A 15,347-nucleotide genomic window follows, 5' to 3' on the forward strand; every position below is an offset into this window, starting at 1 on the left:
CTAATCGCATAAGGAAGAATCATCTAGTTCCGTTTGAATCTCTTCTTTTAGGTGTATTTCCCTCTGGATGTATTTCCAGTACAAACGACCAATTAATAGGGTGCGGAGAACAAGGCTTCCTGTCCGCTCAGCTGTACTTAAGCCACATATATCCGAATGGCTAACATTTCAGTTCATTGGCATCGATCACCCTAATGTGACAATACAAATGCCTTCAAAAGCACTTGAGAGGATCACATGTAGTACTTAGTCTAGAAGAGAACAACAATCACGGTCACATCGTCTCTGGCCTCCTTGGAGTCTGGTGGCAAAAGACTCATGACGCTGCAAAACAAGTCCCGTTCCTTCCCACCAAATGCGTTTTGAACCAAATGGGTGGCTATATTATCATGTTCCGCGATGAAAGCTTCTCGTTCCATCTCCCAGTTATAAGGGTACATATTCCGTTCCGGGTCTTTTTCTGGTGTTGAGATAACTTCTGCAAGGTCAACATTTTCCGCTTGCTCTAGATTGTTCGCTCTGTCCTTAGCCTGCGCTTCAATCCACAACTGCACACAGTAAACGGCGTCCTCATTGGACACATGGTTCCAGAATCCATCTGTCCCGAGGATGAGAACATCGCCTGGCTGTACCTGTATGTTCCTCACATCTGGCAACGCGGTGGAATATGGCGGGGTTTGTATGTTTGAGTTATACACGCGTCCAAAGAAGCCGTTTTTCCAATCCTCCAATGCCTCCCTAGGCCATTTCTGCCGGTTATCCCCGAAACTCCGAGTCACTTCTGATCCTAAAAAACGGCCAATGGCAGAAAACAAGCGGTCTTCACCGGGATGCTCGGCTTTGATACGGGCCCTCTCATCTGGGTTCGTACTACTGTGGTCAACAGATAGTGGAATTGAGACCCAATCCCCATTTTCATCCTGCTTCTGACGACAGAGAACGGCACGTGAGTCGCCAGCACCAGCGACATGGAGGGTGGATCTCTCCGGATTATAAAGGGCTAGAAGCACACAGGATCCGGAGCTCGAGGGTGCGATGCGACACATCGCTTCTGCCTGGGGGATTGGCTCATAGATGGCAGCCAGGCCATCGGAGACAATCTCATCGTCCAGCTCAGTGAATGCGGACTTTATAGCTGCCTCAATCGCCCCGTAGTCATCGAGATCCTCGGCAGATAGCTGATCCAGTTTCCTACCAACGTACTTATGGAGATGATTTCGGAGAATTGACGAGGTTGCCCAGCCTCTAAAAAAGCCGCTCGCACATCAGAGACTGTTTCAAATAGAAGAGAAGCCCGTACTCACGAGTGGCCGTCGTATACCCCCCAGTACCGCCAGTTATCAATCTTGCCCTCCGTCATTCGGCCCCAAGATAAGTCGCCTTCGACGCGGGTGACGCTCCCAACTCTCACGGTATCGGTTCGAACTATATCGGCCTCGGCAGGCGAATTTAAAGCTGTTGACGTCTCTCCCTGCTTGAGCTTTTTGGTCGCCTCTTCCATGCCCAATGGGCGATGCGTCGTGTACCTCCATTCCATATAGGCGTAGATATTGCCAAAATCCTGGTTTAGCGCACTGGTTCTAGGTCGGGATTAGCACAAAACTGACTTGGATACCGGGAGAAACGAAATACATAATTGAATGTTGCCATTTGAATAAAGCTGTGATGGCGGGGCTGCAAGGAATCTCCTTCGGGTCATCAGCATAGCTAGTCGGCCGTGGCAAGAAGAGATAGGGGTGACTTATTACTTCGACAGGGGCTTGATGTGGTGCCAGGTGGCAACCCTGCTCGAAACACGAAGCGCGCGGCTTGGTGCGGTTCTAGGTGGTAATCCCGCTCAAAAAATGACTCGTATGGACGAAAGCCCAGTCTGAAGTGGAATCTACAGCCTCATTGCTGTGAGTTGGTAATACAAGCTCACGAATAAACTTTGGGACATGTTCTGACTTACCCGCCAAATGGCAGAGAAAAATAATTTGCCCTGCATTTTGCTCAACCTTCCATATTGCAATGGACCGCTCAATTCCACCAAGCCCCCCAACCAGCAGATATGCGGCGTCAGATCTAAACGATGGCAAGGTTTTCACATCGGGGGGAAGGTATATTACTCCAAGTTTCCGGAATGCGCAACAGAGCTTTGCCCATGTCAACTGGTAGGTTCCAGGTTGCATATACCGGAAGGCACTAACAACATCGCTCGCATCAAACACTTTGACGGGCTGAATGGGTTTGATGGCTCCATCGCGTTACATTTCCAGCATTTTCAGAACATTCCTACAAGAAATTAGCCTTCATCCCCTGATATTATGGTTCAACTAACCGGTTCAAAAATTCAGGGTTCGCTTCCATGGCGGATCCAATGTCAATCCTGAAAAAGGCTCGATTGACTTGAAAAGCACTCATTTCAAGCTTTCCGTGATTCAAGAAATCTCGCTTTTCAAGCTCAATCATTCTTCCAAACTCTGCTACACATTCCCATGAGGCATGCAGTAGCTCACCAGACAAGGAGTTTAGTACCACATCGACACCTCTTCCGGCGGTGGCACACAGGAGGTCTAGCTTGAAGGACACGTCCTTGGAGCTGAAGATACGCTATTGTCAATGAAGGCGAACAAACTCTGATATTAAGGCCCATGTAATGCATTTTGACTTCCACCTGCTCCGCGGATAATTTTTCACATGGCTTTTCATCAATCCAGTGCAGTGTGTCCAGAAGTCCATAAGTAGAGAATCAGATAGTCAGTTCTCTTTGACATTTGCCCTATATAACCAACCCTGAGCGGTATTCTAGTACATACGACCATAGGGAGTGGAGAACAGGGCTTCCCGTCCGCTCAGCCGTACTTAAGCCACACGCCGGTCAGTTAGTAGTATGGTGGGTGACCACATGCGAATCCTGACTGTTGTATGTTTTTGATTTTTTTCTTCTTTCCTTTATTTTGAACTGTTTGGGAGAGTGCCATTGCCGATCTATTCATCAAGATCTCTAAGATCCTTGCCAACATTGAACACATCTTGATGCCGACCGTGGGGACGATCAAAATCCAGGAAAACGAATGCATCCACTGCAAGGAGGAATCAGGACCATGCTCAAACTGCGTGAAGGTGCACATGTGAAAGGGGTCGTCAAATTCTGCGCCAATTGTCACTCAAGGGGAGTACCTGGACTCACGCTGTTCCATTAATTTGTAACTTTCTGCTCTCAAAAAGCGCCGATCTCTTCCGCCCCTTACTAATGAGGAAGTGCAGAAGAAAAATCCGATGGAAAGTGTGTAATCTAAGCACTATCTTCTTGAAAAAGAGTGAGATGTATCATGTATGTCTTGAACTTCAAGCACTTTGGAACTAATTCCAGGGCCTTAATGATGAGAATGTCGACAAAGGTACTATCTTGGTATCCTTGATACAACGATTTTTGCCGGAAGCTCCCAAAGACTGAGGACTTTAATAAAGTGGTGGCCAATGCTAAGGATATTCTCGATGCATCGGAGGAGTTGTAGATAGTAAGGGGCTATGTAGGATATAAAGTGAAAATTCCTGGATGAGACCATCACATCATTAATATTTCTTTTGGTCTAGAATATTCAATCTTGTCCACTACTTTTTCCATGTACCGTGGGTATAAAATATGCGGGGTCATTGATGACGTGGGATTCCGTGCAGATTCGCGTCCACCTGGGCATTGAGAACGCAACTGGCGCCTGGAACGTCGGACTCTGGATTGTCATGCAAATAGTGGTTTTCAAGTTTTTACTTCATCAGGATATGATGATAGAGAAACAATGACTGGTGAGCTTGTTGAATAATCACGGAGAGGTTGTTGAATAATCACCAGTTGACGGGTTGTTGAATAATCACAGTGAAGTTGTTGACATCAATAATCACGGTGCGGTCGGCACCCGAGGAGACGGAGGGACCTACTACTGGTAGCAAACTGCTTACGAATTTTGTTAATGATATCCTGTCCGACAGGCCGGCTTCTAAATCATATTGCATGGAATAAGCTAGAATTAGTGCTATCAACTTTGGTGGACTAGACCCAAGTATACTGACGCCGGATAACAACTGGATGATTCATGACGGCATGCTGCTGCATACTATTTTACGAGGTAGCTGACTGAGAATACGAGTATAAATGTATACATATCCATCCTGCCCCATCTCTTTTTCCACCTCTGTGATTATCCATCATTCACCCATCAATCAACTCAAGTGCTAGCATCAGAACAGCTTGAAATATTGCCTTCCAAACTCGCCTTTATATTTCCGATAAAACTCGCAAAATGTCAACAACTGGTGATACAGTCCTGGTCATTGGCGGCACAGGTGCCCAGGGAATACCAGTCGTCAAAGGTTCGTTCAATACTTTCTCATGAAGGAAAATTTTCCTAACAAAATTCATAGCTTTGGCATCTGGTTCTAAGTACAAAGTTCGAGTCCTGGCCAGGAGTGCTTCATCGGCGACAGCAAAAGAACTAAGTTCAATCCCCGGGGTGGAAATCTTCGAGGGTGATCCTTATCACGAGCCCACCCTTCGAGACGCATTCAAGGGCGTCTCTTATGCTTTTGCCAACACGAATGGCTTTGCGATCGGGGAGAAGGCTGAAATTTACTGGGGTATCCGGCTCTATGAGCTGGCTCGAGAATTCCACCTTCAACATTTCGTTTACGCCGGTCTGCCATATGCCTCCAAGCTTGGGAACTTTGACCCTAAGTACCGGACCGGGCATCTAGATGGGAAGGGGAAAGTCGTTGATTTCCTTTCTGCTCAGCCAACTTCCCCTATGGCCTGGTCTGTGATTACTTCGTGCCTATACGCTGAAGGACTCTCGGAAGTTATTCGGCCTTTCCCAGATACTGAGGATCCCACCACGATGGTCTTCGCGGCGCCTCTGGGGGACGGGAAGTGCCCTCTTATCCACCTTGAGGACTACGGATCTTACGTCAGATGGATTTTCGATAATCCAACCAGAAGTAATGGACTCGAACTACCTGTGGCTACGGAGGACATTGCGTGGAAGGATCTTGCTGCAGCTTTCACGGCAGTGACGGGCATCAAAGCTGTCTACAAAGATGTCACTTTTGACGAATACTTTCAGTTGGGAGTTTGGGCAAACCCGGATGCGATCTTGGGGGATTCTGCCCAGTCGAATGATTCTACTTTATTCACGGTGCGGCAGAACTTTACGGGGTTTTGGAACACCTGGAAAGATAATCTGTCTAAGAGAGATTATCTACTGCTGGATGAGATCCTTCCAACTCGAGTGAAGAGTGTGAGGGAATGGATGGAGAAAACTGGTTATACTGGAAAGCACATGCCAGTTTTGAAAAGCTATCATGCCGGTGGCAGGGGAGTCTAAAGGCTTACTTAGAACGATTATTGTATGGAAGTATCCATTGTTTTGATCTTTTTGGATTTTGAAAGCACCGGAACCTGTGGATGTGGCCTGGGCCAGCGACTCGAGTTGATTCCAAAACAAAAAGATCTAGTTGAGAAGCTGCAGATCTTGAGAAGCGATAGTTTGGATTAAGTTAGCGATATCGACTGGGGCTTTTAATTGAATGATAATTTGTTTTCTGAGAAATTAAACATTTTTTTTGCTAGTGCTAGTTTTCGCTCGTTATTATCATACGGGAATTCTTTGTGCAACCTGCCGAGTCTCAAAGCTACCCGGCTGTAGATAGCATGGGCTCGATCCACTATACAGCATTCTTGGGGGAAAACTCGAATATAAACAAACATTGAATTGAGAGATCCCACCCAGTCCAGTCCCAACATAAAGAAAAACGTAAATCATGAAAACTTAAATCATATTCGAAGAATACAGTCTCACCGACACACCGGCGTCATGCATCATAGTCAAGTTAGACAACTTGACCGGTTCCTCTGTCTGGTTCAAGCGTGGATCCGCATTTTCGAGCGTATCAAAGTACTGAAGGAGTCTAACAACAGTATAACTGGCCTCGGTGAGAGCATATTGTTCTGCAGTGGGTTGGAATTAGCATTTCAGTCCCAACGTTCTTTTGTTTCCGCGGAAAATCGAAAAATGAAAACGCGAAAACTTTAAAAAACCCAAAGAAAAGCCAACTTACGACCGAGACATATCCGAGGTCCACCGTTGAAAGGCAGATATTCCCATCCGTGTTTAGCGTTCTCTTCCCATCGTTCCGGTCGGAACGATCGTGCATCCTTGCCCCATAGATCTGTGCGGCGGTGCATAGCATACACGTTATAAGCGCACATCGTGCCCTTCTTGATATAAACAGGCGATTGTTTATCCGGACCTCCTCCGACCGGGAGGGATGTGTCTTTGGTTGCGACGCGGAAGTTAATCGGGACCGGCGGTTGGAGACGGAGGGCTAGATGGTCAGCGAACGCAATTTCTTTTAAAGTTCAAAGCTGAGTTGGTTGGAAACTTACTCTCATTGAGAACATATCGCAGGTACGCGATATCCTTGAGCTTTGTTTGCGTGATTTCGCCGAGCGGGTTCCTACTCTCGCCGAATACCTCGATGATCTCCCGGCGCAATCTGGCAAAGACATTCGGATGGCGCGCAAGGTAGTAGAAAGTTGAACTCAGTAAGCTGGCCGTGGTGTCTCGACCAGCGAGTAGAATATTCAACATGTTGTCGCGCAGGATCTTCGGATCGTCCGTATCGGCCGCGAGAGCATCAAGGAAAATATAGCGGCCACTGTCGTCCTTTTTATCGGGGTTCCGTTTAGATTCCAGCGCGACATTCACGTAATGGTCGACTACTTCGTGGACTTGGCTGTTCGCCTCGCGGAATGCCTTTGGGTTCACGAGCCAGTAGAGTCCCTGGGCGCGAGATCTCGCAGCGAGGTAATCCTGGGCGATAGTGAATGCGTCGGCGAAGCCCTGGGCGTTGCGCACTGCGGATTTGGCAAGGACACCGGTTGTTTCGGATTCGGGGAGCATGCAGCCCACTGACTCGCCGAAGAGGAAATGGGTAGCGGAATCAAGCGTGAGGAGGAAGAATAGGCGTTGGATGTCGAAGCTGGACCTGTCTTTGGGGATGAGATCAAGGAGGTGATTGATGTGGTCATCTAGTAGGGCCAGATCTGCAACCTGTGTCTGCGTTAACTCCATGCACATGAATGTTATACGATCACGAATCCGGCAAGAATACCTGATCTCTGGTAAATTGCGGTCGCAATAGACCTCTCGCGTGCGACCAACCCGCACCGTCCAACGTAAAGATCCCATCGCCGAGTAGAGGGTAGAACTGCTCGTGTCGTGTCCCCAAACAGAAATCTTGGAATTGAGTCGCTAGAATTGCCTTCACATTGGCCGGTTCAATGGTGGTGACGATCTGCCGACCAAATATATATTGGTTGAAAGTATTCCCGTAGGTCGTATATTGATTGGTCATGTAATCGATCCAGCGTTTTTCGCGCACCGCTTTACTGAGACGAACAAACGCTGGGATGCCGAAAAATGCGGAGGAGCCGGGCGCGCATGGTTGACAATGCAGGGATTTGGAGTGTTTATGGTGGTGGTGTAACTGCGTCAGGTAACGCAGGACTAGGAAGGTTGCATATAACGCGCCAACCACGAGGACTGCTGGGCTGAGTAGCATGGCCGAAGGAGATCTCCCGTGTTTGATGTCAATGTACAAGAAGTAAGAAATGAGCCGTTTGGACTTGCATAAAAATATTTGATTGTAAATGGAGGAATGAAGGATAGGTTAAATGGAATGCAAGACAAAGTGGATCTAATTAAGCACAACATAACAAAGACTACATGTATTGACATCCTCGGTTGGTCCACACGTGAGAAATGGAGAAATGGATGAAAGACTATCGGATCCATCGCAAGCTGGTATGAAAAGAGAACTGATGGCTGCTGATCACTCATTTACACATAAATCTTTCCCGGAATGCACCCGTTTCTCCGATCGCGCCGATCCACCTTTACGAGTCCTTAGTCTTCTCCACGAATGATAAGTGGGACATCCGGGTGCTTCCCGGACTTTACCCCGTCACAACTTATTGGCCGCGGCCCACGTTCCCCTTGAAGCAGGGAAGCCACTCTTTCAACGCGCCCTTGAAATGATCACGCGAGATCTGCCCGGGCGCAAAGTCATTCAAGAAGTCAAAACAGTGCTCCGCATTAGGCATGATGTAACCGAAGATCGTGTCCTCGGCCGTCTTCTCATTGCACTTGGGGATGTCGGTTGTGAGATGGACATTTTGTGGGGCAGCTTTATCCGTGGCTAAGGGTGATAGCGTGCGCCAGGGATCGAATTCTCCACCGCTCCAGTATACGTTTGACGGGCGGATCTTCCAGCCCCCTGTTTGGTTGTTGGTTTCTTTGACCAGGGGGTGGTCGGGGAGAAGACCTGCTGCCACGGCATCGGGGAACTGGCGATTGCAGGTATACTGCACGTACTCGAGTGATTGATATCGGGATAGCAGGGAGTGGGCACCGATGTTGTTGGTTTGGAAGTAGCCCCATTCTGTGCAGAACTGCCACGTCCAGCTGATGACGTCTGCTTCGGTGGCTCTGGGACTCAACACGCAGGAGACTGGCTGCGTTGTGTCAAGGCCGGCGCAGTTGGTGTAGTAGTTGAAGTTGACCAGCTCGATAAAAATTGGCCACGAGGCAAATCTCTCCGCCACGTACTTCTTGCCGCGATAGGGCGCGAAGCCTCGAGGTCCGGCAGCGGTCGCGGTGTTCGGGTCTGTCTCGAGGTGTTCACAGAAGGATCCAAGACTGCCGTCTCCGCCACCGAATCCGTATGACTGGAAGTAACCGAAAATTCCAGCGATCGCTGTGGTAAAGTCACCGTTGTTGTTTGTCTCGGCGCCAGCGCCGAAAAATAGTTTCTTGATGGCTGCAGCGGATGAGGCGTTCTTCGACAGTTCGTCGTCGACGTATTCCATTGCAGCTTTGATGTCCCGAGTACAGTTCTGATACCCGTTCGCGACCATGGCAGCGTACACCTGATCGAAGTAGACACTCATGTCAATCTGGGCCTCCACGGGTGCCGATGATGCAAAGGAAGCGAAAATAGTGTCGGGGTACTTGTCGCGAGTGAATGCCGAACGCATTCCAGAATAAGAGCCTCCAATCATGACCCAAGGCGATCCAGCTGGAGTCAAATCAACGTCTTCAAAGCCGGCTCGACTGAATGTCTTCGCAAAGAGTGGAATATCAGCCAAAGCCTGTTCGTTGTTGAGATAGGCGAAGTGCTCTGGTGGTGTGTCCACGCTAACAGGATAAGGCAGTGATTCGCCATAGTACCTGATGTATGTCAGTCAAGTTAGGTCTCTCCCGACACTGTCATTTTACTGACCTATGCTCCCAGACAATACCCATCGCACCATGTTCTTCCAGCATTTCGAGCAGAACTGAAGATGAATTTCCCAGGTAAAATTTGGCAGGCGTCTCTGCGTTTGATTCCCCCACGTCATAGATGAAAACCGGTCCTCCTTCCTGGTAGTACTCTTCCTGGACCCAGAATCGATTCTGGTAAGTCCCCACAGAGAGGTTGTTGTGGTCAATGGGCATCTATATCATCAGTCTTTTCCGCAGCTCACTGGCGCTCTCAAAACTGCAAACTTACAGTGAAGTATTCTGCAGTCACGTTATCGGAATTTGTGGAAGCAATTGTGTGAATCGACTCGCTTCGGCTTAGAATCAAGTCCGGACTCACGCCCATCTCAGCCATGATCTTCAAATCACGACGAAATGGTGAAGACAGCCCCATAGAGGCAGCAGCACCCACCACACTCAAAATCACAGCCCACCGCATCATAGCAAAGCCCGTTTTTTCGTCCAGAGGAAACCAGATAAGACTATACGCTGTCCTGGAAGACAAGAAGGAATGGAAGCATGATGCCGATCGGCGCTGCTCGTAGTATATATGCTGAAGACGAGAAAGTCATCATTTCCGAGAACAATACCAAGGAAGACAATGTTTGCGTCCACTAGTATGATGCCTCTGCAGATGCCCTGCAGGTGGATTGTTCTGATTGGTCTTGGGAACCCGTTTGATCCTCCCGCTTGAGACTAGATCGTGTGCGGATGTGGATCTCACATGTATCACCCGAAATATGGGCTCTTGGGTGGACCCGTACCTGGTCATGATCTACAGGCTTTCCGCTCAAGATAAGCTACGGCAAGCCACGAAAACATAAGACCCTTTCGCTGTTTGTTGTTTACCCCGCGTTCTGGACCTTACACATAAGTATTATGCCTGTAAAGCAGCAATCTAGCTGAAGAACTGGGCTCAAATGAGGAATACAGTACATGATGAAATGGATTTTAGGTATTGTCACTACCCGAGCTAATGCCCTTGGAATGAATCCATATTTTGCCTAAAGCAATTATGTGATGAATCTATGGATGTTTTGCGGTAATTTCCGAATTGAATCGGGTTCAGCCTTGCACTAAAAAAAGGAACCACGAGAGCAAAGGCTTAATCTCCAGCCGAAACCAGATTCGCTTTTGGCCATGTGGCTTGAACGGTGATCGGGAATGTTGCAAGGTTGAATTCGGCGGTAGAACAATATTAAGAACAATACTTGAAAGGGTAGTGATTTTCTTAGTATTGTTCTTTGTTGATCCACCTCGACCAATCCAATCTCGACGCAAGTATACTGTACCTGCACTGACTCAATTTAAAAGACTCGCTCTAATCAGCTCGACATACTTAAAGACACCCGAACAAATCAAAATTACCGGTCGCTCAGGATGGATTCTTTATTCCTTATGCTGAGAAATGGATCCGGTGTCAATACTTGGAATGTTGATTAGGAATGTCCGAATGTGGATCATTTTGTAACTTTTTCCTCAGCCCAGAGACTCCAATCCATGAATTTCTCTATTCCGTAGACATTGGTAGTCCACTACCTGGGCGGGTATCTACTGAATGTGCGATTTTTACCAGTTTCAAGTTAATCTTCTCGGGTTCCTCTAATTGACTCATTTGATGTTCATTCAAAATTTCCAACGCAGATAGTTCAGGACAACCAGGAATAACCGCAGGGGGGTTTTCCAACCTTGATTTGTCTGAACTGAACTGACACGAGCTAGTTCTTGTGAGCAGATAATGAGAGAATATTCATAGAAATGGCTGCTAGAAGTGATATCTTACTATATGCTGTTTAGGCTGTTTAGGCTGTCACATGTGAATCTTCTTTGAGACGTAGTGCAAACAAAAGTCAGGTGACTAGTACAGCGAAGGTTTTGTTTACTCCCCAGTCACGTGGCTCTTCTCTTCCGATTTTTCCCGATCCACCCCAAGCACCCGACCCACCTTGACTACGTCATCGTATTTCCATTGCTTCCTGTGCCGAAAACACCCGATCCACATAATATCACGTGACTTTTGTCTACGTCATCGGATTTTCTTCAAGATGGCCAAGCCTCGGGTTACTAAAAGCCTCAAGAAAGGCCATGCGCGTGAGTTAATTACTCCTCAGAGAATACTTGAAAGCAAAATATACTGACTTTCCCTGAAGGTTCCGCTGCCAAGGGACCAAAGCCCACTGGCAAGGCTGCCGTTGCCGCGCCCTCTGCCTCGCGCTCTGCCCCGCGTTCCGCTCTTCCCCGCCCCGCTGTCCCCGCTGTTCCCCAACAGCCCAAGGCTGCCGTTACGGCGCCCTCTGCCTCGCCCTCCGCCTCGCGCTCTGCCCCGCGCCCCGCTCTTCCCCGCCCCGCTGTCCCCGCTGTCCCGGCTGTCCCCCAACAGTCCAGCGGCCCCAGCCTCCCCATTCCTCCGCTTCCAGAGTGGATGGAATTCGACACTGTGGAAGAAGCGTCGACGTTCGCGAACCGTCACGCCAAGCCTTACGGTTTCGCCCTCGTCCGCGAGAAGTCCTGCAGGGACGGAGGACGCTACCTGACTTGCCGCCGAGGAGACAAAGATTATCGGCGCCAGGCAAAGGGGTCAGCTGGTCACTGCCCCTACGAGCCGATCGTCAGGCTGGACCCGGGAACGCTGAAATGGCGTATCGTCTTCACGAAGGACGTCAGCCGGACGCACAGCCACGGCCAGTTCACCCCGCGCTTTGCGCATTCCATCCATCGTCAGGATGAACTCAAGAGGAAGGCCGATACTATCGGGCTGTACTTCGCAGCAAAGATGACCTATAAGGCCATCGTTGCTTCGCTGAAGAGCCTGGATAGTGAGTCCTGTGTCCTCGAGAGGGACCTCCCGGCGTTTAAGATCACATGGAACGCTGGCCGGATTCTGGCCCCCCGGAAGAAGGCTTAGGCCTCTGGGATGGTTGCCCCGTTGTTGCTTGCTTCTTTTGTTTCTTTCTTTTGTTTCTTTCTTTTGTTTTTCTTTTGTTTTTCTTTGGTTTTTCTTTGGTTTTGTTTTTGTTTTGTTTTGTTTTCTTATTTTGTTTTATTTTTTTTTACTTTGTTTTTTTATTTTGTTTTCAGTTATTACGCGCGTGTTTTTTCTGCTTGCTTTTTTTTCCTTGCGTTATTATGGGTGCTCTTACCCTGCTTTCTTTTTCTTTTTTTCGTTTTTTACGCGCGCTTCTGCTCCGTTTTTCTTTTCTTTTTTTCCTTTTCCTTTTCTTTTTCTTTTTCGGCAGGCTTTGCTCTGCATTCGTATGTGCTTCTTCTAGACGCGTAGGCGGCGTAGCAGTATACCCATGCTGGATACATAGTAGGATACATAGTAGGATACATATTAGAATACATAGTAGGATACATAGTAGGATACATAGTATGATACCCATGCTAGGTACGTAGTAGGATGCACATGCTGGATACGTGGTAGGATACCTATACTCCCCATTTTGAAAAGCATACTAGGTAGTACCATAAGCGGCACTTTTACGGTAGATGGTGACCAGTACTTGAGAAGAATACATGCTCAATACTTTGGAAGGGGAGCATAGAAACTCCCTCCAAAGCCTCTAGGGGATCGTCTTCTTCTCTATCAATCGCACGCAGGGAGATATTCGTATTGATCGAAGGCAGGTGATTCTCAGCTTCTTCTGCTCTGAGTGCCGTGTATGGCGCACTGCGCGGCCATCTCCATGATTCCTTTACAAGTGTGCTTTGTTCGAGTAGGCTGGCTGTTCATATGCTGACTAGAGTGTGAGATGCGATCGGAACGGATCATGCGACCTAACGGGTTTAGCGGAGGGTTTGTAGAAGGGCTGGGAATGGTCATCTCGCGGGTCTTTCCGCACTTGTGGAGTACTGATCAATACAATCAAGTACCGCGGCTAGATTTGCTGCACGCGTGGATTCTGAAACATCTGTTTGGGCCGAGAAGATTGAATCCTCATACGGGACTGGGGGAGGCGGGTCTGGCTTTGTGGCCTTTCAGCGGGGGCGAGAGGAGGACGCCTCTGGTGAATCTGAGCGAGGGCGTTTGCTCGCCATAGGACGTGGTAGGCTGCGATATACTCGTGGACCTGTTGACTGTGGATGCTTGTATAGGCCCCGGGACCACGATCGGCGCAAGATTGGGCGTTCTGCGGTGCACTATAGCCGTCTGGTTGTGGAACGAACTTGGTTTTGGCAACCCAAGGAGATTGATAACGCTGGGTGATGCCCGTATCCTTGGCTTTGGGAAAATTTTCCCGTCTGCGATTTGCTCTCTTGCTGGGTGTAAGAAATGACCAGCCCTGCTCTCGGGACGGCGTTGAGAAACATAGGGATTCAACGAACGAGGAGTTTGGTTCCAGGTATTTGCTTTCCATCTACCGCAAAAAGGTCTCTCCAAGTGAACGGAATTTGGCTCGCAAGATTCCATTCAATAGTAGTCCTCATCCGACTTTTGCCAACAGCCCATAAGTTTTTTTCAAGCCAGTATAAGCACATAGTGAGCTTCACATCTGCGAGATCCCGGTAGTGGAATGCGAGACTTTTTTCGGTTGGGAAGCGGGCCTTCGGGGGTAGGGGTCGTGTATCGGAGGTATGAATCGTGTCTCGGGAGTATGAGGTCGTAGTTGGCTGATTGCAGAGCATTCTGTAAGTAAAGGCGCAGATCGTGCTTCGCGGATGAAGACTTACTTGTGGGCACACATCGTGAGGCGAACGGATATAATGCTTCGGCGGTTCGATATTGTGCTGCGAGTGAAGATTCGAATTGTGTCGAGGTGAACAGTAAAGCTTGAGTTATTGGTATGCACAGAGACGAGACTTTCCAGGAGAATGGGCTTTTTTCTCGTCCCCCGGACGGCCCAGGGATGGTCAATATCACGCCGACTATCCTAAGGTTAAGACCTGTCAGCCAAAATACACTACTCTATTAAACGAAGCCACCTCCAACTTATTGGACTTTCCGGCAGCCAGGCTCCTCTGCTGCTTATGCAGATTGGAGCAATATGCTGATCTGGATACTCAACTACAGTGAAGAGGGACAGCCAAAACATGGTAAATGTTCTTCTTTCTCACTTGTTACCTGTCAGGCAAATGCTCACTCATGATACTACAAGAATTTCACTTCCTCCACCACTCATCCTTGAACTCGCCGATCCTTTTCATCTCGCCTCACTTCCGCCTTGTCGGGCGAGTTTTGTACGAAAGCGTGGACCTTAAGGATGATCAGTCACTTCGAAAGAATGAAGTAAGAGGCAAGATCATAAAGGAAATGAACAAATCTCGCCTCACTTGGACGATCTACGACGGTGACGGTGACGACAAGGCACCTAACGGAGTCAAGCTAAGGGACAAAGTCGCCTGGTGACTGTCGGGAGCTGACGGCTTCGCAACCATATCTTCATCTGTCCGATGGCCTTGCGAGAGATTACCAGGTTAGATGACACATGCATCGTTGGGGATATTTCTCTGTTGACTGGTATGGACCAATTACGACCTGGACTCGATGCAGAAACGTCAATGACAACACACCGGCCGTGTTCGAGTTTATCAATTGGGTGATCCTCCCGCGTGAACGAAACTCTCTGCATACATACAGAAAACATCTCGAAAGATCGAACGACGTTCAAAAGAAAGTAAAAACGACAAAAAGAATTGACCGACGCAGGGATCGAACCTGCAATCTCTTGATTCGTAGTCAAGCGCCTTGCCATTGGGCCAGCCGGCCGTGCTTATGAAATACGAGAACAACTTTGCCATCATGAGCGGGGCACAATGTGGGGCCTCGAAAATTTTCCCCTTTCGGACATGTGCACCTAAGGACGTACTATTGGGACTGAAATTGATAGTGCCTAGTTGTGATCTTCAATGTTGGATGCGTAATTTTATCAAGAATTAATGACTAGATTCATGGATAGACTGGGATTGATGGATGTAAACATCAAAACATTTATTTGCGTCAACTCTTCGATATTTCAAAAGGGAATATATTCAATGTTGGCCATGCTCAGATATATACATCGGAAACCT

The 15,347-nt window shown here is 48.3% G+C and overlaps 8 protein-coding genes across 8 annotated transcripts; 2 read left to right on the forward strand and 6 right to left on the reverse strand.

Annotated features, from left to right (window-relative positions):
• Positions 1-251: 251 nt before the first annotated feature.
• On the reverse strand, positions 252-1,650 carry N7466_006456 (PP2C family serine/threonine-protein phosphatase; the record flags this gene model as incomplete). The annotated part of the gene is made up of 3 exons (XM_057165853.1): positions 252-1,245; positions 1,305-1,574; positions 1,616-1,650. 3 exons carry the CDS (start codon positions 1,648-1,650, stop codon positions 252-254), a joined length of 1,299 nt encoding a protein of 432 aa, XP_057021452.1.
• Positions 1,651-2,304: 654 nt separating this feature from the next.
• Positions 2,305-2,644, reverse strand: N7466_006457 (Acyl transferase/acyl hydrolase/lysophospholipase; the record flags this gene model as incomplete). Its single annotated transcript, XM_057165854.1, has 2 exons — positions 2,305-2,592; positions 2,618-2,644. The coding sequence occupies 2 exons, from the start codon at positions 2,642-2,644 to the stop codon at positions 2,305-2,307; spliced, it is 315 nt and encodes a 104-aa protein (XP_057021453.1).
• A 1,639-nt stretch (positions 2,645-4,283) lies between these two features.
• Positions 4,284-5,360, forward strand: N7466_006458 (uncharacterized protein; the record flags this gene model as incomplete). Its single annotated transcript, XM_057165855.1, has 2 exons — positions 4,284-4,353; positions 4,405-5,360. The coding sequence occupies 2 exons, from the start codon at positions 4,284-4,286 to the stop codon at positions 5,358-5,360; spliced, it is 1,026 nt and encodes a 341-aa protein (XP_057021454.1).
• Positions 5,361-5,804: 444 nt separating this feature from the next.
• N7466_006459 (cytochrome P450) lies at positions 5,805-7,599 on the reverse strand (the record flags this gene model as incomplete). The annotated part of the gene is made up of 4 exons (XM_057165856.1): positions 5,805-5,983; positions 6,094-6,360; positions 6,422-7,088; positions 7,150-7,599. 4 exons carry the CDS (start codon positions 7,597-7,599, stop codon positions 5,805-5,807), a joined length of 1,563 nt encoding a protein of 520 aa, XP_057021455.1.
• A 409-nt stretch (positions 7,600-8,008) lies between these two features.
• On the reverse strand, positions 8,009-9,831 carry N7466_006460 (putative serine peptidase, family S28; the record flags this gene model as incomplete). Its single annotated transcript, XM_057165857.1, has 3 exons — positions 8,009-9,266; positions 9,319-9,533; positions 9,589-9,831. Coding segments are annotated over 3 exons (1,716 nt in total), but the record flags the coding sequence as incomplete, so codon positions are not given.
• A 1,552-nt stretch (positions 9,832-11,383) lies between these two features.
• N7466_006461 (uncharacterized protein) lies at positions 11,384-12,243 on the forward strand (the record flags this gene model as incomplete). Its single annotated transcript, XM_057165858.1, has 2 exons — positions 11,384-11,429; positions 11,489-12,243. The coding sequence occupies 2 exons, from the start codon at positions 11,384-11,386 to the stop codon at positions 12,241-12,243; spliced, it is 801 nt and encodes a 266-aa protein (XP_057021457.1).
• Positions 12,244-13,216: 973 nt separating this feature from the next.
• On the reverse strand, positions 13,217-13,696 carry N7466_006462 (uncharacterized protein; the record flags this gene model as incomplete). The annotated part of the gene is made up of 1 exon (XM_057165859.1): positions 13,217-13,696. The coding sequence occupies one exon, from the start codon at positions 13,694-13,696 to the stop codon at positions 13,217-13,219; it is 480 nt and encodes a 159-aa protein (XP_057021458.1).
• A 922-nt stretch (positions 13,697-14,618) lies between these two features.
• Positions 14,619-15,077, reverse strand: N7466_006463 (uncharacterized protein; the record flags this gene model as incomplete). Its single annotated transcript, XM_057165860.1, has 2 exons — positions 14,619-14,734; positions 14,915-15,077. 2 exons carry the CDS (start codon positions 15,075-15,077, stop codon positions 14,619-14,621), a joined length of 279 nt encoding a protein of 92 aa, XP_057021459.1.
• Between the last annotated feature and the right edge of the window lie 270 nt (positions 15,078-15,347).

This window comes from Penicillium verhagenii (genome assembly GCF_028828195.1).
Source record: "Penicillium verhagenii strain IBT 33310 chromosome Unknown utg000006l_segment0_segment0, whole genome shotgun sequence".
NCBI classification, from domain to species: domain Eukaryota; kingdom Fungi; phylum Ascomycota; class Eurotiomycetes; order Eurotiales; family Aspergillaceae; genus Penicillium; species Penicillium verhagenii.